The sequence below is a fragment of the Manihot esculenta genome, chromosome 9, assembly GCF_001659605.2.
Source record: "Manihot esculenta cultivar AM560-2 chromosome 9, M.esculenta_v8, whole genome shotgun sequence".
In the NCBI taxonomy this organism is placed as follows: Eukaryota; Viridiplantae; Streptophyta; class Magnoliopsida; order Malpighiales; family Euphorbiaceae; genus Manihot; species Manihot esculenta.
The window spans coordinates 29,923,801-29,943,605 of record NC_035169.2 but is presented as its reverse complement, the minus strand read 5'-3'; the positions used below and the strand labels follow the sequence as shown (position 1 = coordinate 29,943,605).

The window sequence follows — 19,805 nt, the reverse complement described above, 5'->3', positions numbered from 1 at the left end:
ACTGCTGAGAACTCGGCAATCCTCGGACAGCTAATGCATCGAAGGATTTGGTTACTAGTTACAAGTCAGACACTTTATTTTTTATGGAAATAAAAGTTCTTAGTTCTCGTATAAAATTTTTTCGTAATTTTTTATATTTTGATGGTTACTCCTCAGTTAATAGATAAGAATTGGGAGGGGGCCTTTTATTAATGTAGAAGAGTTGGCTTTTCTTTCAATTTTATTGATTCGGTTGTTTCGAAAGGTAATGTTCAATGGATGTTTAGTTATTATGAGTTTCCAGAATCGCAATGACGACGTCAGTCTTAGAATCTTCTTCAAGTTTTATATCGTAGAAACTCTCTTCCGTGACTTTGTTCGGGAGACTTTAATGATTTATACTCGAGAGATGAGAAAGAAGGAGGAGCATTTTTGTCAAATTATCTTATGTAGGGGTTTGATTTTGAATGATCGTAAATTTTTGTTAGATTTTATATTTCTGTTAGATGGATTCGTCGTAATACTATTCTACCTGCTCATATTTTGACTAGAGAATCTATTAGATATAGCCTCTCTATTTGGGATGATATTTTTTTTTGTTTGATGAAATTTTATTAATACAATTAATAGTTTTGCTTTAAAAAAAATACAAAGCTGTAATATTAATTTTCTCAAATTAAATATTATTTTCAAAGAAAACATAGAGATCATATTTGTAGCTTTTCGCTCATTAATTATACACGAAAATAAGTATACTTTTTTAAAAAAATTCACCTATTCTTGTACATAATTAATTAAAAAAAAACAATATTCATATGAGCACTATCATAGAACTAGAGCAGCAATATTGGATCTCGTCATTTTTCGAATGGATTAGAGTAGAGTTATTTTGGGTTTATGGGTTAATACAGGTTGCTCATTAAAAACCTAATACAAAAGGGATTTGAAGTCAATTCAGATCAAAATACTAATTTTATTTCATAATCACATTCTATGAGGAAGATGTTGACATGTTACTATCAAACAATTCACTCCTAATTGCATAAACAGTTGACTATGGAACAAGTTTTATGCAAAGTTCCGAATGTAATAATTATACGTTTGATACACGAACTTGGTACAATTTTGCAAATAGTACCCAAGGGGGCAAAAGAAAAGTATTACTGAAATAGAAGAGAAAAAAAGTACTCAAAGAAAAAACTCTTAACTGATGATTATTGGAAGCTTTTTAAATACCTAAATTTTTTTCTGCAGGACACCTACATAAACTAGGAAGAACAATGACAATGGTGAAACTTATTTTTCACAGGACTATCTCCATCATTCATCGCAGGCTTCACTGTTGTGTCTATATTTCAAGATGATTCTAAACTTCTGACGAATTTCTTGGCCTGTCATTGGAAACAGATGATTTTAAAAAAGATTTAAAAAAATGCTATTAAATAACTGCTAGCATTTTAACCGCTTATGATTCCACATATAAATGACCATTTATTACTTCCCAGGACCACTGAAAGGAAGTCAATTAACAAGATATCATTCAGATTAAGAAAACTCAACGTCAAAACAAGCGTTAGTAATTATTAAGTAAAAAATGAGTTTTTGAGATTATACCTGCTCTAAGGTTAGGAACATGATCACATTCCAGGATCCTAGCCGTCCAAAGTTAGGGATGAAGCCCTTGTAGAAAGCCAAAGGCCCCTGCAAAAGGCATTGGATATAATAGGTCAGAAGATAACTCAGTTTACAATGCTCCTTGCCCCTCCTTTCATATGGAATTTGCTATACCCAGAGATTTCAAGTTTTCAACGTTATCGAGTACAACCACACAAAAGCGCCAATGTCACTCCAAAATTTAACTAATTAAGATGTAATATAACGAGAAAGCAAAATCTTAGCTTGTTAGAAGGCAAAAGCACAATTTCATTCCTATATCAGAAGGGTACAAAGTTGAAAGACAATCTTACATCATTCTTCAGTGTTTTAATGAAGCAATCTAGGGTGCTCTTGTAAGCAGAATCCCCCATCATTCTTGACTTAACCTGCCAAAGAGCAAAGGAACAATGAAACCTAACAAAGTATTTACCTTAGATACCTGAGGAATAAAGACGAGATTAGTCCAACAATAAGTGCTTCTTACCATGCATGCACAATTACGCCAAGCCAAAACTAACAAACTATCTTTATGTAATACCAGTGATTTTTAGGTTCATTCACAAATGATGGGTGCTTTTCATGCAATTTATACGTGCAAAATTCTCTATTCTACTGTTTGCAAGATCATTTAATATCCATGGCTAAATTCCCACAAAATAATTACAAATATAAAGCCCACCTGAAAGACCAATTATAGACTGTATTGAGAGAACTCAAAAACGAAAATAGACAAGCATACCACATCAACTGGGGAGCCAATGCAAACAGCAAAGAATCCTGCCCCAAGCCCAGAAAGAAGATGAGTGACAACGTTGTCTGTGAACCCAGGAATTTTCAAAATGCTCTGCATTGATAGTGGAAATAAAAATAGTAAAAAATTTGACTGCATGAGACATTGAAGTGTTGTACATTTGAGTTTTCACCTGCTTCACTTGATCATAACTGGCGAGTTCAGCAGCATTTATAATAGCGTTTCGTGCTATGTTTGGTCCTATACCAGTCCAAAGTGCACCAAATCCTTCCTAGATGATACAAAACAATATGGCAGAGTTACAAATTAGATCAAAAAATATATATAAAGAATTCATTTCCCCCAATTTTCTTCATCCAGGATGGATATACAACCTGTCTCACAATTGTAGAATAAGCATTCAATGCTCCGGTATAGCGCCTTGGAACACCAGGAGGTAATTTTCCCTCAGCTTGAAGTCTAACTTTCACAAGATCAGTTGGATTTGCCACAGTAATTCCCAGAGCACCTGTTTGAGGTGATAAGTACACTTAACAACTCAAAAAGGTAAAGAGAGTGGTATAAGAGTAAACTATTGCACTTATCTTTGGACATTGTTAAAAAAGAAACTCCTCATACAATATTAAAATAATAGTTACTAAAAGTGCCTCAAGCTCAAGGTTCGCCAGGCTCTAAGTCTAATACGATGACAGGCCAAAGGCAGGCAACGATCACTATTAAACGCCTTGTTCCAAGTGCAAGGCTCTAGAAAGGCACAACTTCTCCATTTCCACCTTCGGCAAGCAGTTCCATTGACATCAAACAGTGTCATTTGACTTGAATTTTGTTGATCTACTAGAATCCGATATCAAATCACTACAAAGTTTTTGAAATTAGTATAACTAGTGATAACTAGTTACTAAAATCTCATCAAACCACCATACCCAAGATCAAAAACCTCCCATCCTTCCATTTCAGTACTCATGGTCATTTTAATCCCTTTCTTTACACGTTGTTTTCAATATTTTCTTATTAGCCTTTTTCATCTTAACCGCTTTAGATTCTATTTCTAGTTTATCTGAAATTGTACTTTTTAAATACCATTGATAATGCTATGTGGGTCTTCATTTCAGTGTTATTATGATATTGCCTTTTTTTTGTTCAAAAAAGATATTAACATGCTACTTAAGTAATATACTTGAGTATATGGTATTCTAAATAAAAGAAATATTAAAATATTACTTAGGTCATACGTTTCAAGGTTATCTAAACTTGTTAATTTCTCATTTTTCTAACACCAAATTTTGCTCTTTGGATTTGTTTGTGAATACAAAAACTTTAAGGTCCGTTTTGAATGTCCAAAGTTTGGGTTTTTTTTTTTCTCACAAGTTCTGAAATTTGATATTAAAATCTATATTTATTTGTACTTTTCTTTACCCATTAATACCTTATAAATTGGCAATTCGATAAATTTGGTCATATACATCTATATCTACAGTGATTCTCTATTTTTATTTTTTTTATTAAATTTATTTTTTTGAGCTTGCCTCATTCAAGCATGCGCTTGTGCCTTGTACCCAGGAACTAGGACCCGTTGCGCTTTAATGCGCCTTGAGCCTTTAATAACTGATATAAAAATAAGTTGAAGAAAGTATTTCTAAACTTGCCTAAAAGGAATTAGTCAAAAAACTTTGGTTATGAAGCTCACCAGTAGTAAGTGCAGCAAGAATTTTCTTGGTCAGGGGAACATCTCCAACGAAGTCACTGCCTACATAAAAGGTCTTAACCTGTCAAGTATGGTAGTTCTATATATAAGCATAAGAAGTCAGCAATCAAATAGAACACGTAAAATGGCTCAAAAGTTCAAAAGAGAAGAAGGTTCAAGACCCACAGGCTCATATAGCCCAATCCTTAAGCCTCCAAACAGGCATTGTCGGTGAAGCCCCGGTACAATGCCTTTCCAGAGTGCTGATAGACCTTCTTCCCTAGCAATGGTGCCAACTGTGCCCAACATGCCCCTGTATTTTGGTAAGGCCAGTCCCTCACCAGCAACAGCTTTCTTTTGGAGCTGGAGCCTAACTTTCGCAGTGTCAAGGGGAATTGTGCATGTCTGCAGTAAATTCAAATGCTGATAAACAATAAACCAAAAAAAAAATCTTCCGAGTACAACAATATTAAAGCCTTTCTATTTCAAGAAAATACAAGGAGTTTCAATTGTCAATTCATCAAATAAATGGGTAATATCAGTATCATGCGAGGTTCAAAATTACACTTGCAGCTTGCTATTAGAGTTATAAAGATGGCTACAAACACAGGAACTATCTTCCATCCAGGCTTCTTTTATCAAATAAACCAGAAGCCTTGGAGTTGGATTCGATAGATTTCTACATTTCAGTGTGACCATAGAAAATTATGATCAAATCACATTACTACTCTTAGTTCTAAAGCCTAGTGATCAGTTATTCTAGGAGATTAATTTGCAGCACACAAGAAAGGCTGTGATTTTACAATTTAACAACAAATAAAAAACTTTAAACAGATATGATACGAAACTATTAGTGCCCCACATAATAACATATGAATGGTTTATGAAAATGGTGTAATTCAAAGGACAACCTCATGAGCTAACACCGAGTATTCAATTAAATGAATTGCTCAAATGTACGAATATGACAATCTCATAATAATTAAGATTCCGCTTAGTAAGTTTGCTTTTAGCGTTTCATAAGCAAAAAGCTTCCAATAATAATTTATGGAAGGCAAAAAGTAATCCCTTCCTTAAATATTGTTTTTCTTATTTGTGAAATGAGATTTATATGCTCATAAACTGTTCTACAACTTGCTTTCTAGCAAAATAAAAATCTGTAAGAAGTACATTAAACAAGCTAGAAATGAAAAGGTGCAATTAAAGGTCAACTTGCTGTGAACCTAATAAAAAGCACACATATTCTCTCTTATAATACAGCAACATTCATGGAAAATAAACAAAATCAACTAGGCAATTTCAATGCAATATGAGACAAAGAGGCATCGAGAACGATAATGAAGTAGATCCATCCCACTTTACAATAAGTTTAAGTGCTCAATAAGGGAAAAGCAACAGTAATCACTACAATCACCGATCACCTAATTCGTTACTTGATGACAATATCTCCAGGTGTTAGCAAATGAAAGAGAGAGATATACCATTATAGGTAGATCTAAAAGCAACATTATTAAGCTCAATCAAACAGTAGATTGAACAAAAAGCAGGATCAGATGCATAAAAAACAATACCTCGGCAAAACAAGCGGCGAAAGCGCTACTAGCAAAAGTTCCGGCGAAGGAGATATTTGATTTAGATTTGGTATCGGCCACCATCTCTAGCCGCCGAGAAGCAAGGTTTACGGGGGAGTGAAATAAGAAAAAGTTAAGGGGCAACTAGAGAAAAGACAGAAAAAGGTGAAACGAGGGAGGAGGAAGGAAAATGGGATTCGTGCAAATGGAATCTCGGGAAAAGCGAAGACTGAAAGGACTGCAGATTGCGCAATTGGGTCCTATTTCTCTCGTTGCATCGTTGCAGTTGCTCTTCGCCATCCCTCATTTATTCTTTGTTTGCGGCCACTGACACTGCCCCCTGCCCGCAGCTGGTAGCCCAAATGGAAAACATTTTGCTTGCTTGCATTGCATCAAGATGTACAAATGCGACTCTTGCACTCTTGTTCCGCCAGTAAATAAGAAAATTAATTAAAACTATTTTACCTTTTTTAGTAAATTTGTTAAAATTATTTTTAAAATTAGAAAAAATTATTAATTTTAATTATTTATAATTATTTTTATTTAATTATAAATAAAAATATACAATTTAAATTATTATTACTAATATTTATTCATAATAAATATTTTAAAATTATTAATAAATTTTTATTACAAATATAAATTTAATATATTTATATTATAAACTATTACTATTTATGTTGAAAATTATAATTGATATTTAAAAATAATATATCAATACATATATTAAAAAATTTTAAGTTTGTACAATAATAACCATTGAAAATATTTGTACTCACAGATAAAAAAATCATTTTTAAAAAAATTCATAGAGATTTTTTAATAATTTAAAAGATGAAAGAAGTTTTTTTCCTATAATTTTTGCCAAGAAAATTTAAGATGAATTTTTGAAGGAAAATACAAAAATAATAATTCTAAAAATTATTGTCATTAAATTTAGATCTAACTGATGGCATTAATAAATTGAATTTTAAAACACTCCACAATTGTAATTTTATTATATAAAAATTAATATGATATAATTGAATGAATATGATCGATTGAACCAATAGAGTTTAAATTACTTTTATAAATAAAATAATGTATTTTTCATTAATTGCTATGTAAATTAATTAAAAACTATTACAAAGAAAAGGTAAAAAATATTAAAGTTAAATTAATGGTGAAATTTAAATGAAAATTAATTAGTATTTAAAATTTAAATAATTAAAAAATGAATTTTAAAATGTAATTAAAATATTATATTAAAAAATAAAATTAATAACTTTGCTATTCTACATAATAGCACAACTCAAAAATTTAGTAGAGGATTTGATATCTAGATTATATTTCATTTAATTTAAAAATTAATTTAAAAAATATATATATAATTTTATAAAAATATATTATATTATTTTAAATCGATATAAAATTTAATAATTTTTAATTTAATTAATAATATTTAATTTAATTAATATAAGTGACGTCAATTTTAAGAAAAGAAGGTGGAAAATAGTGAAACATGCGACCATTTCTCTGTCTTTCTGTCAGCCGAGTAGCTATAGTGAATAGATTAAAAAAAAAAAAAAAAAAGGATTGGGCCAAGGGTATATTACCTATTCATTCTTTCTCATCAAGTAAAGCAATTACAACAATCAGATAAGAGCTAGAAAGTGAAGAACATGCATAATTTCCACTTAGAAGTTTGAACACGAAAGAATCCAAGAAGCAAAAATTACTTGGATCACCATGTTTCCAAAATGAAGAAACTTGGTCACCAAGCCAATTTGTTTATAAATAGCGTGCCGAGATTTTTCACCAGACACAATACTCAGATCCAACAAATAACTTGTTTCTGTCCAAATTTCATTATTTTACTTCTTTATTTTAGCAATTAGCTCTGTTTCATTTACATTTATATCATTTTAATATTGTTCAATTTATTTCCTTCAATCTCCCTTTCAATCCAATAATCAACTATTTCAATTTCAAGTTTAATTCATCTTTGAATTTTATTTATACTTTTTCCTTATTTGGAATGTATTACTTAACATGGATTTCAAAACCATCATATGCATATATAATCAACTTATAAAAGCAATTTTTTTTTGTCATTTCTTTTTTGCAGCTTGAAGAGTGCAGAGGACAAGATAAATTCCTCTACGCAACCAGTGCCGATATTGGCATGATGTTCATGGATGGAAGATCAGCTTGCCATTATCGCAAAAGAATAAAAATGCGAAAAATGGGCCACTTGCCTGGCGCTGGCAGACAGTGCGTTGTTAATAGGAGAGATTAAGCCGGTGGATGAGGTGGAAAAGTTATATCGACATGATTCCATGTATTTAAAGAAGTTACAAAATTTGAATACAACTAATAAATTATATATCGAGATATATTTTAGAAAATAAGATAAGAGGTTTGAATTCTAAAATTTGATCACTTCCTATAATTTAAAAGTGAAATAAGGTGAATCAAACTACTCTAATAGATAATTTACCATTATATGTGAAATTAACACTAATGTAATTAAAAAAATTAGTAGTTAATTTTTATAGTATAATAAAATTTTTTAATTAATTTTTTATTTTAAAAAATCTATTAAAATATTTTTAATGTTTTAAAATATCAATTAATTTATTTATTAATTTTAATTATTAAATATTATAAAAAAAATTTAAAATGTTTTTTATATGTATGAACTAATTAATAAGGTTTTTAAAAATTTCAAAAATTAATTAATAAATTTTTAAAAATTTTAAAAATTAAATAATGATAATCTGAGATCCAGAGAAATAGGGTTTTTACAATGGGTTCTGTAAAACTTAGAAAAAGCTTAAACATAGAGAGGAGTATTTCTCCTTTTATATGTTTCCTTTTGTCTGCTAGTGACGTGCCAACAGAACGAGTATCATTAGACCACCTGTCCCTGCTACGCTGATACGGACGTACGAGGGAATCAAATCTCTGCCCCATGCGTAACGGCCTCTGATTCTCTCTGTGCGCGTATAGGCGGGTCTACGAGGCGGATGGATGAATCCTTCTTCGGGTTTCGGGCTGGGCCTTAGGATAGGAACAAAGCTGGGCCCAAATGGGATCGGCCCGAGGTGCAGTGAAGACGAGGCCGGCCTGGTGGAGAAAGCCAGATGAAGCCCGGTTGTGAGGCTGAGCGGGCTGGACCCAGTTCGCGTGAGTGGCTTGAGGATTTCTAAGTAATGGGCTATTTTCATGGGCCTGGCCCTAGACTGGGGTGAGGTGAGCCCAAAGGTCATCAATTGCCCCTTTACCTTCTCGGTAGTTATTGCCCCAACTGTCGAGGGGGTAAACCCCTAGAATCATTATGACCGCGCCTGTTTGTATTCAGCTTGCCCTTTCATCTTATCGTGACTTGTAGCTTTAAATTTTCTGTCTTTTTTTCTATTTTTAGCTTTCCTCTGCTCTTTGTGCACACTGTTATCTTCACTTTTCTGCTTTTATCTTCACTTTTCTGCTTTTATCTTTCCGGTATACTTTCTTTCCTTTCTAGTGAATAGCCTTTAAGGATTCTGATGCCGCTAGCCTAGGGTATAAAGTCGCCCTGTTTCACATTAAAAGCTCAGCCTCTGGCTATATATTACTAACATTTCCTTCTCATCCTTGGGATCCTTAACGGAACAGCGAGATCTCTCTTTTCGATCTTCCTTCCTCTTGTTCAACCGATCTCCCGAAAGATGCGGGTTTAGTTTTCTTTGTTGTGTGGAAGGGGTATGGTTTGCCCTTCCCTTGCTCCAGCTCGGGCTTCCATGCCGAGCTCTCGAGGTTCCGAATCTTCAAGGTTGTACATCAGTGTCAAGTCAGTCTCAGCTGCTCTAATTGTTCGAACTCTCAGGTCCTCTCGGACTTTGAGATCAATCGAGGACTTCAGGTCGACAGGGACAAAGCCTGCCCCACCTCCTGATGATGCCTTTCCACATATGTTTCAGGATATTGAAAGTTTAACCTACAAGCATATAAGTAATGACAATGCATCAGGGTCTTCGTTTGAATTAGGAAGCAGGGGTAATCTGCTAAAATTAGTCCAACATAGTATGTGTGTAGGTTCGCAATTTTCACTTGTTCCATTACTCTTCAGAATGCCTCGCTGGTTTTCCTAGGTGTGCACGAGTGTATCATGCATCACACTTGGGCGTAGATTTGCAACATTCACTTGTTCCATTGCTCTTCAGAATGCCTACCTATGATGGAACAGTGAGGGATGCTTATGGGGATCGGCCTGTTCAGTTCCCCTATAATAACGAGACAGAGCTCAGCCGGCCTGTGAAGCTCATCTTCCGAACTATGAGAATTCTTCTGAATCGAAGGTTAAGATGGTGGGATAGGTGTCAGTGATGTAAACATAGATGATGATGTATCCGGGCATGTAAATCCTTTAGGGATAGCTTTTTATCCTGTAATGTAGGTATTTGTAACATGATGTGATGTATTTTTCTTTTAACGAAATTTTTGCTTTTCATTTATACTCAAGCTGTTCTTTCCTTATCATGAGTGAAGTATTTAGACTGCGTGCTTCATAATTTTTCCTGGGGAATTCGCTGTATCATTTTTTCCTTCTCGCCTTCTAGCCAATCAGAACTAGAGTTGGTTTAGCCAACTGAGCTTTTGGTTTACTCTTTCCGAGCTGGACTAACCGTTTTTGGTTTACTCTTTCCGAGCTGGACTAATCGCTTTTGGTTTACTCTTTTCGAGCTGGACTAGCCGTACTCGCGAGCTCTCTTCCATCTGTTTGCGTCTTTGAGCTTTTTATTTAGCTAATTTGTCCGAGCTGGACTAGTCGTACCCGCGAGCTCTGTTTTTAACTAGTGAGCTGAGCTCTTGACCTTTTTAGGTGATGAGCAGGTCTGGTCTTTATCACTGGGTGAGAGGTCCAAGTGGAGCCCGGTTTTAAGGTTTGGGCGAGTTGGGTTTGTTTTAGGCAGATAGCATGTGGGCTTTCGAGTGATGGGCTATTGCCGTGGGCCCAACCCTTGACAGGGGTGGCGAAGTCCAGCGGTCGTCAATTGCCCCTTTACCTTCTCGTCAGTTATTGTCCAACTGATGAGGGGGTAAACTTCGAGAGCAATTAATGACCGCACCGCTCCAAGACAAAATTGTTCAGAGCGACACTTCGTCTCATTATTGCCTTTCATTTCGAATTCTCTGTCTCCTGAAGAAACTTGTTCTCGTCTGCTCTCTGTTTTCCTTCGACTTCTTCTACTTTCTCAACCTTATTGCATTTCAGGTACGCTCTCTTACTCTTCCATGGAGGGTTCTAGGCTTCCCGATGTTGCTAATCTCGAGTCGCACATTACTCCTTCTTCCATAACCAAGTATATTTCTCGGAGTTATTTAGACACTCCACTTTACCTTATTCGAGCTCCTCTCCGGAATGAAAGGATAGTTCTTCCAAACCCTTCCCCTCTTGGTTTGATAGATCCCCAAAGGGGTCGTTGCATAGTCTTCTTTCTTAAACAGAGGGATTTTGGTCTGACCTTCCCTTTTACCCCTTTCTTCATCGAGGTTTTCCGATACTTTGGGATAACCCCCCGGATGTTGTCCCCAAACTCCATTTTGTTCATGTCTTGTTTTGAATCTATCTGCTTGAGTTGGGGTTTTACACCCACGGCGTGTTTATTCGTCACCTTTTTCCGCCTCGTTAGGGCGATGTAGAATTTTTACTATTTTTCCCCCTCGTAGTGGATTGTCTCTTTTCACGGGCTACAAGGACTCAATAAAGGGATGGGTAGAGAATTTCCTTATGGCGGAGCTGAGAAAAGAGACTGACTTATCGTGGGGAGTGGGGCTAGACTGGGAGGATGTCCCCTCGGGCATCAACGACCTGCCCCAACTAAGCCTCACCGAGCAGGTGGGGTATCTTTGACTGACTTCTATTGTCGAGAAGTATGGCGTTGAGAAGTGTATGTTCGTGTCTAATCTTAGGAATATCCGGGACACGGGTATAGTGCCTTGCTTAGCAATTCTGCTTTTCCTCGTGAGTGATATTAGAAAGTATGCTAACTCTTTCTGGTTTTGTGCTTTTTGGCAGCTTCCAACGTTAAAATGGATGAGATCAAGCCCCCGAAGAACTTAGTTCTGTCCCGGGAGAGTATGCACGCCGCCTTAGATGCTCTTCGGGCTGGACGCTGCGTGTCTGAGGTCGCTACAGAAGTGGCTTAGACTGTTTCTGCTAAGAAGGTTAGTCGGCCTCTTGTTAGAGCTTCTTCTATGGTTCCTAAGCCGAGCTCCCACGGTGCCAGATCCTCTCGGCCATCCGGTCGTGGGAGGTCGACCTCTGCTTTGAGACCTGTTCAAGAGGCTAAGTCTAATCAGGGTTCTATAGAGAATGTGCTGGAAACTTCCCTGATTGTTGTGGAGCAAGCAAGGGGCATTGAGCAAGCGAAGTCGGATCTTGCTCTCCCTTTTGAAGGGGTGTCAAGAGGGGAGCTTGAGTCCCCCGCTATTGAAGAGGAGGCTCCTGGGAGGGGAATGGAGGTCATCCTTGTGGAGGACGATGTCCTGGAGACTCCTACCAGGGATGCCCCTGAAGAGGGGGGTCTGACCGTGCCAAGGACGAGGATGTCATAGAGAAGGTAGGGGACAAACGTCCTGCCCCCCTCGAAATGCCAGCCCCAGCTCCAGCTCAGAAGAAGTCCAAAGCTTCCAAGGGATCAGCTCCAGCTCTCCCTCCTATTGGAAAGGAGAAGGAGGTCCCCGTGATACCACTGCTGTCCGCTCCTGACAACGACATTATGAACGCAAAGGATATCACTCATCAGTCCCCAGCGAGTGTGGTTGCTGAGATTGTCAAAGAATGGATGTTCGGTGGCGCCTTGGAGGCTTCGGATCCACGCTTGCTTGCTCTCACTGGTCTCTTACCCAGCTCTACTAGGGAGCAAGCAGCGTTCCGTTCCCGACCCCGTGGGGAGCTCGGAGACACAATCAGGGAGATGCTTCTGATGGTAAGCTAGGCTACCTCCTTTGTTTTCATTCTGGTTTTCTTTGTTTTAACAGTTTTTCCTTTGTATTAGGTGATGGGCCTCTTTATGGAGGTGGATGCCCGCGAACACTCTCTCCGGGAATCTGTGGATCGCCGGATTGAGGAGGCGCGTCTGGAGGAGAATTTATCTGCGACTCGTGATGCTAGGGGCAACCTCACAGCAGCTCAAGCTCATACCCAGTCCCTCCAGGCAGAGTTGCATTCTGCATTGGAGGCCCTCAAAAGAGCTGACGAGAGGACGGCTGAGGCACAAGAGCACACCAAGTCCCTGGAAGTAGAGTTGTCTCATACTCGCAGGGTTCTCAAGGAGTCTGATGAGAGGGCGGCTGCGGCAAAGGTTCGAAGTGAAGAAGTTTTGGGGCAGCTGTCCTCCATGGTGGAGACCCTTCATGAGAGGGATGAGGCTATAAGCCAGAAGGAGGAGGTCGAGCGCCAGTATGAGGCCCTGAGGGCTAATTTAGAAGGACTTCAGGTTCATCTGGAGAGGGCGAATATTCAAAAAGAGAGGGCCCTGGCTCGGGTGGAGGCCCTTGAGCAGGAGCTGAGCACGAGTTCTGAACGTATCAGAGACTTGGCTTCATCAGCAGAGGAGTCTATACTTCGTAATCAACAGCTCAGCCATGAAGTCAGGACTTTAGAACGTAAATGTTCGGCCCTGCTCGAGGTGGCTAGACATGCTGAGGACAAGATCCAGCTGGAGTGCAAGAAGCGTCTGAGGGAGTATCAGGAGTCGGATGAGCTGAAAAGAAAGATTGAGCAGGCCTGTGAAGCTCACCTCCAAGACTATAAGGATTCCCCTGAATTGAAGGCGGTTATAGCTGAGGCCTGTGAGTCACATCTGGCGGAGTATAAAGCCTCTGCGGAGATGAAGGTTGCTATTTGGTAGAAAGCCTTCCGCATGTACAGGACTGGCTATAATCGGGGTTTAAGAGAAGCCAAATATGCTCCTGATACTCCTCTGGCAGAACTTCGAGCTGCCGAAGTGGATTCTGATGGTGAGAATATTCTATATGGGGAAGATGATTTCCCCTTGCCTAGAGGAACCTCTCGCGCTGCAGCTGGGTCTTCTGGGGAGGAATCCGAGCTGGATGGGGAAGACATGGAGGCCCTCAAAACTGAAGGAGAAGACCCTGAGCTTGAAGGGGAAGGCCTCGACCTCGGGCTGGAGGTTGTGCCTGTTGTTGGTGTTGAGGGATCTGAGTTGGAGGGTGCCAGATCTCCTCCAGATGCGAATGTAAATAAAGATAATGTAGACGATAACATTCTTAGAAATGTAAGTCCCTTAAGGACTATTTTTCCTTCGTCCTCATCAGATGAATAGGTTGTAATATCTTTTTTTCTTTAATGAATTTTCACTTGCATTTACTTTGCTTGTTGTTTTAACCTCGTTGGGCCACTTATTCTGTTAAACGGTCTGACTTGTTTAAGTTTTAAAGATTTTGATAAGAAACACGTAAGCTGTGCTTAATAAACTTTGTAAAGAATTTAGTTTCATTAGAGCACGTTCTTTTCACAAGGCGTTCTTATCAGTAAGCTCTTTCCGAGCTGAGCTAACTGCCCTCGTGAGTTCTGCTTTGTTACTTTATTAATGTGAGCTCGGGCACACAGCCTTTGCTGAGTGATAGTTAGTCAGGTCATGTACCTGTCTCGATGATGAGCAGAGCTCGTCTTTCTGCCTTTGGTTCTATCTTTACAGGGGCTGGAGCTGAGATTTTATTTGCTTCGTGTCATTAGGTTTTCTTCGGATTGCCCCTTTACTTCCTCAGTACTTATTTCATGAATAGTGAGGGAGTAAATCCCTGTACCTTATTTGTACTTGCATGGCTTCATTTATCCTCTTATACGTTCCTACATTTATGGGCCTTTTCATAGAGGGAGCTTGGTTTTCTGTTGTTTCCTCTATACTTGGCTTCATTCTACCTGAGTGTTGCAGGTTGTGAATCTATCCGAGCTTGGAGCTCGGCTCTTTGCTCTTTGCTTAGGCTTTTATGCCCACAGTCTATAACGCTTCTGGTACCTTTAAGTATTTTCCTGGCTTTTTGCTGTTTAGACCTCTCTCTAGGTTAGCTAGTCCAGTGCCAGCGGTCAATTCGCAAGGTTGGTGTCGTACCGAGCTCACTTTTTAAGGTCGGCTTGGGGCTATGGCGCTTTTGACTATTGTGCCCCGAGCTCCTTCGGGAGGTCGGAATCTTGTTTTTCATCAGTAGCTTAGGGCTCATCTTTCGTGTGAGATCGGAGCCATGTTTTTATGAGTTGTCCCTGCATATGATATTGGAAATTTTTGCACTGGGAGTCCCTTAGGACCTTCACCGACCGTTTTTTGTTTTGTTTTCCCGGGAGTTCTAAGGGATCCCGGTCTTCTTTGTTTTCCCGGGAGTTCTAGGGGATCCCGGTCTTCTTTGTTTTCCCGGGAGTTCTAGTGGATCCCGATCTTCATGCTCCGGGAGGTCTTTTAAGATCCTCACCGGCCGTTTTTTGTTTTGTTTTCCCGGGAGTTCTAAGGAATCCCGGTCTTCTTTGTTTTCTCGGGAGTTCTAGGGGATCCCGGTCTTTATGCTCCGGGAGGTCTTTTAAGATCCTCACCGGCCGTTTTTATTTTGTTTTCCCGGGAGTTCTTAGGGATCCCGGTCTTCTTTGTTTTCCCGAGAGTTCTAGGGGATCCCGGTCTTCATGCTCCGGGAGGTCTTTTAAGATCCTCACCGGCCATTTTTTGTTTTGTTTTTCCGGGAGTTCTAAGGGATCCCGGTCTTCTTTGTTTTCCCGGGAGTTCTAGGGGATCCCGGTCTTCATGCTCCGGGAGGTCTTTTAAGATCCTCACCGGCCGTTTTTATTTTGTTTTCCCGGGAGTTCTAAGGGATCCCGGTCTTCTTTGTTTTTCCGGGAGTTCTAGGGGATCCCGGTCTTCTTTGTTTTCCCGAGAGTTCTAGGGAATCCCGATTTTCATGCTCCGGGAGGTCTTTAAGATCCTCACCGGCTGTTTTTGTTTTGTTTTCCCGGGAGTTCTAAGGGATCCTAGTCTTCTTTTTTTTTCCCGGGAGTTCTTAGGGGATCCCGGTCTTCTTTGTTTTCCCGGGAGTTCTAGGGGATCCCGGTCTTCTTTATTTTCTCGAGAGTTCTTAGGGGATCCCGGTCTTCATGCCCCGTGAGGTCTTTCTGAGCCCTGTTCCCTCTTTTCTATGGAGGATTAGGATGCATAATGATAATAGAGATAATCTTATTGTGCGAACAATGGTGTTGTTTTATTCGTTCATGTTCGTCAAAGTACAGTGCTTTTCTTTTACAAATATATCAGGGGAAGTACCTCTTTAGGTGCTGGATATTCCAGGCGTGGGGCTCCGGGTTTCCGTGTATATCTTCAATTCGATATACTCCCGGTCTGACTACTTTTACTATCCTGAATGGGCCCTCCCAGGTCGGTGCTAACTTGCCCGCTGCCGCTCTTTTTCCTGTAGCCTCCAGGTTTCTCAAGGCTAGGTCTCCCACTTTCAAGCTTCTTTCTCTGACTTTTTGGTTGTAATATCGTGCTGCCCGTTGTTGGTAAGCGACAGTTCGGACTTGAGCTTCTTCTCTAATTTCTTCGAGAGCATCCAGGTTGCTTCTTAACTTCTCAGCATTAGTGTTCTCGCTAACGAATTGGACTCGATGAGTGGGGATTTGCAGCTCAACTGGGACTACGGCTTCTGTGCTGTAAGCCAGCGCAAAGGGTGTTTCTTTAGTGGACATTCTGGGGGTAGTTCGGAGTGCCCACAGGATACTGTTGAGCTCTTCTGCCCAATTCGCCTTTGCCCCGTCCAGCCGTTTCTTTAATCCTTGGAGGATAGCTCTGTTGGTGACCTCCATTTGACCATTAGTTTGAGGATGGGCTACGGAGGAGAATTTGTGCCATATGCCCATGTTCGCTGTAAATGCTCTGAAGATGCTGCAGTCAAACTGTCTGCCATTGTCTGAGATAAGCACTCTTGGTATGCCAAATCTGCAGATGATGTTCCCCTATACAAAGTCTATCATCTTGCGAGCTGTGATCGTGGCTATTGCTTCTGCCTCTGGCCATTTTAAGAAGTATTCTATAGCCACCACCACGAATTTCCTCTGCCCCGTGGTCTTGGGGAAGGGTCCCAGGATGTCTATTCCCCATTGTGAGAATGGCCATGGGCTGGATATGCTGGCTTGAGGAGTGGCTGGGACTTTGATGGCGTTAGCAAATCTTTGGCATACGTCACACCTTCGGACAAACTCTTCTGCTTCCCTTTTAACAGTGGGCCAGTAGTACCCTTGCCTGAATATTTTATTGGCTAATGTCCCTGCCCCTTCGTGAGCTCCACATATTCCCCTGTGTATCTCTTCCATCACCTTTGTAGCCTCTTCCGGGCTCACACACCGGAGCCACGGGCTGGACTTCCCTTTTCTGTACAAGGTCCCCCTTACTGCCTGATAGTTGGCAGCACGAGTTGCTATCTTTCTGGCCTCGTCGTTATCCTAGGGGAGCTTTCCCTTCTCCAGGTATTCTAGGTATGGGGTCATCCAAGTTGGGCTTTGTTCCACCTGTAGCACCGTGTTTGTTTTACTAAAAGCAGGCGTAAGGACGTGTTGTATGTACACTTCGTCGGGGAGCTGTTCTAGTTCTTCTTTGGACAACCAACTAAGCAGGTCTGCTTTCTCATTTTCTTCTCGTGGTATTCTTTGAAATTTGATGGTAACTCCCTTATCTATGAACTCAGCCTCTATTGCTTTCACTTTTGCCAGGTAACTCTGCATGGTTGGATCCCTGGCCTGATATGCCCCAGTTATCTGATTGACCACCAGTTGTGAGTCGCTATTTACTTCGAGGTCGGTTGCCCCTACCTCCATTGCGACCATCATTCCGTTTATTAGGGCTTCATACTCAGCCACATTATTGGAGGCCTTGAATCCTAAGCACAGGGCGTAGCAAACCTTAAATTCTCCAGGCCCCTTAAGCATTATTCCTGCACCGCTGCCTCTGGCGCCTGAAGCCCCGTCCATATATAACTTCCAGCTGAACTTTTGGAAGAGTTCATCCTTTCTTTCCTTCCCCGATACTTCTGAAGATGATTCTCCTTGTTCCTTACTGAATGTGCACTCTGCTATGAAGTCGGCAAGGGCCTGAGATTTTATAGCTGTTCGAGGTCGATACTCTAGGCAGTAAGGACTGATCTCAAGGGACCATGCTAGCATCCGACCTGAGGTCTCTAGTCTATGCAGAATCTTCTTCAATGGTTGATCTGTCATCACTACTCCTTGGTTGCTTTCCAGATAAACCCTGAACTTTCTGACTGCCAATAGTAGAGCGTACGCTATCTTCTCAATATTCAAATATCTGACCTCGGCATCTTTAAGCACCTTGCTGACATAGAAAACAGGCTTCTGCTCTCCTTCTTCTACCCTTATCAACACAGCGCTGACTGCTTGCTCAGAGGCTGCCAGGTATATCAGAAGTTCCTCACCTTCTATGGGACTACTAAGCACGTGAGGCGAGCTGAGATAACTTTTGAGTTCTTTGAAGGCTTCTCTACAATCTTCTGTCCATTCGAAGTTTGGCACTTTCCTCAACTTTTTGAAGAATGATAAATACTTTTCTGCCGACCTCGACATGAATCGATTAAGTGCCACTACTCTCCCGGTCAGTCTCTGGACGTCCCTTATGCAGGTCGGTTCTGGCATATTTAATATGGCCTCTACCTTCTCCGGGTTGGGCTCGATGCCTTTCCCACTCACCATGTATCCCAAGAATTTTCCTCCTCTGATGAAGAAGGCGCACTTTGGATTTAGCTTCATTCTGTACTGATATAATACTCCGAACACCTCCCTCAAATCTGCCACGTGCTGTTGGAAAGTTAGGCTCTTGACCACCATATCGTCCACATAAACTTCTACGTTTCTGCCGATCTGTTCTTTGAAGATTTTGTTCATCAGTCTTTGGTAAGTTGCCCCGGCGTTTTTCAATCCGAAAGGCATGGCTCTATAGCAATAAGTCTCATCTTCTGTTATGAACGAGGTCTTTTCTTCATCCGACCTATCCATTGGGATTTGATGATAACCAGACATTGCGTCTAAAGACGATATATAATCAAAACTGGCCGTAGAATCGACCATTTTATTAATATCAGGGAGGGGATAACAATCTTTAGGGCAAGCCTGATTCAAGTCAGTGAAATCTATGCACATCATATATTTGCCATTGGCTTTTTTGACTAGTACAGGATTAGCTAACCACTGCGGGTACATGACTTCCCTAATGAAGCCTGCCTCTTCTAACTTCTGTACTTCCTCCCTGGCAGCCTGTTGCTTTTCCCTTCCTACCACCCTCTTCTTCTGCTTTACTGGTCTGGCTTCGGGGAGGACGTTCAGCTTATGTGTCATCACTTCGGGATCAATTCCGGACATGTCAGAAGGCTTCCAGGCGAAGCTTGGCACGTTACTTCGGACCAGGGTCATGACCTCGGTTTTCTGTTCTTTTGTGAGGCCGGCGTTGAGACTGAAGACTTTATCTGTTTCCACCTCTGACAAAGGAAAAGTCTCCAGTTCCCCCACCGGCTCTGTCCTGGCCTCTGCTTTCTCGTCCCTGACCTCTAAGACTTCTGAATCCAGCCCTTCCTCTGTTAGGCTCGGCTCTGCCACCGTAGCCAGGTATACTACTCTTGCTTCCTCCTGGCTTCCCCAAACTATCCCCACCCCTGCTTCTATTGGGAACTTCATCGCCAGATATCTGATACTGGTGACGGCCTCAAAGTCGAACAGCACAGGTCTCCCCAGGATCGCGTTGTAACTCAGGGGGAATTTAGCCACCAGGAACACCGCATAATGGGTGCGAGCCCTCGGAGCCTCTCCCAAAGTAAGGGCTAGCTTTACTTTCCCTTCCACCGTCACTGGTGTTCCTCCAATCCCTTTAATCGGGGCTTGATCCCGAACCAGTTGCTCTTCAGGAATTCCCATCTGCTGGAAGACTCGATAAGGCAACAGGTTCACCTTGCTTCCGTTATCCACCAAGATCTTCTTTACCCAGTAGTTGTGAATGACAGCTTCAATGACAAGGGCGTCGTCATGAGGCATCTGAACACCCTGAGCGTCCTCCGAGGAGAAAGCGATGGTCGCTGAAGAGTGTTCGACGATCTGCATGACCTCAGCACTGCTGTTTTCTCCCTCTCTGCTTCTCTT

At 40.4% G+C, this 19,805-nt stretch overlaps 1 protein-coding gene across 1 annotated transcript; it reads right to left on the bottom strand.

Annotated features, from left to right (window-relative positions):
* Positions 1-932: 932 nt before the first annotated feature.
* Positions 933-6,045, bottom strand: LOC110621980 (mitochondrial uncoupling protein 1). Its single transcript, XM_021766302.2, has 9 exons — positions 5,642-6,045; positions 4,257-4,475; positions 4,074-4,152; positions 2,761-2,894; positions 2,559-2,657; positions 2,375-2,479; positions 1,947-2,021; positions 1,594-1,680; positions 933-1,370 (listed from the first exon to the last, which is right to left on the bottom strand). The coding sequence occupies exons 1-9, from the start codon at positions 5,723-5,725 to the stop codon at positions 1,335-1,337; spliced, it is 918 nt and encodes a 305-aa protein (XP_021621994.1). The 5' UTR covers positions 5,726-6,045; the 3' UTR covers positions 933-1,334.
* Positions 6,046-19,805: the final 13,760 nt, after the last annotated feature.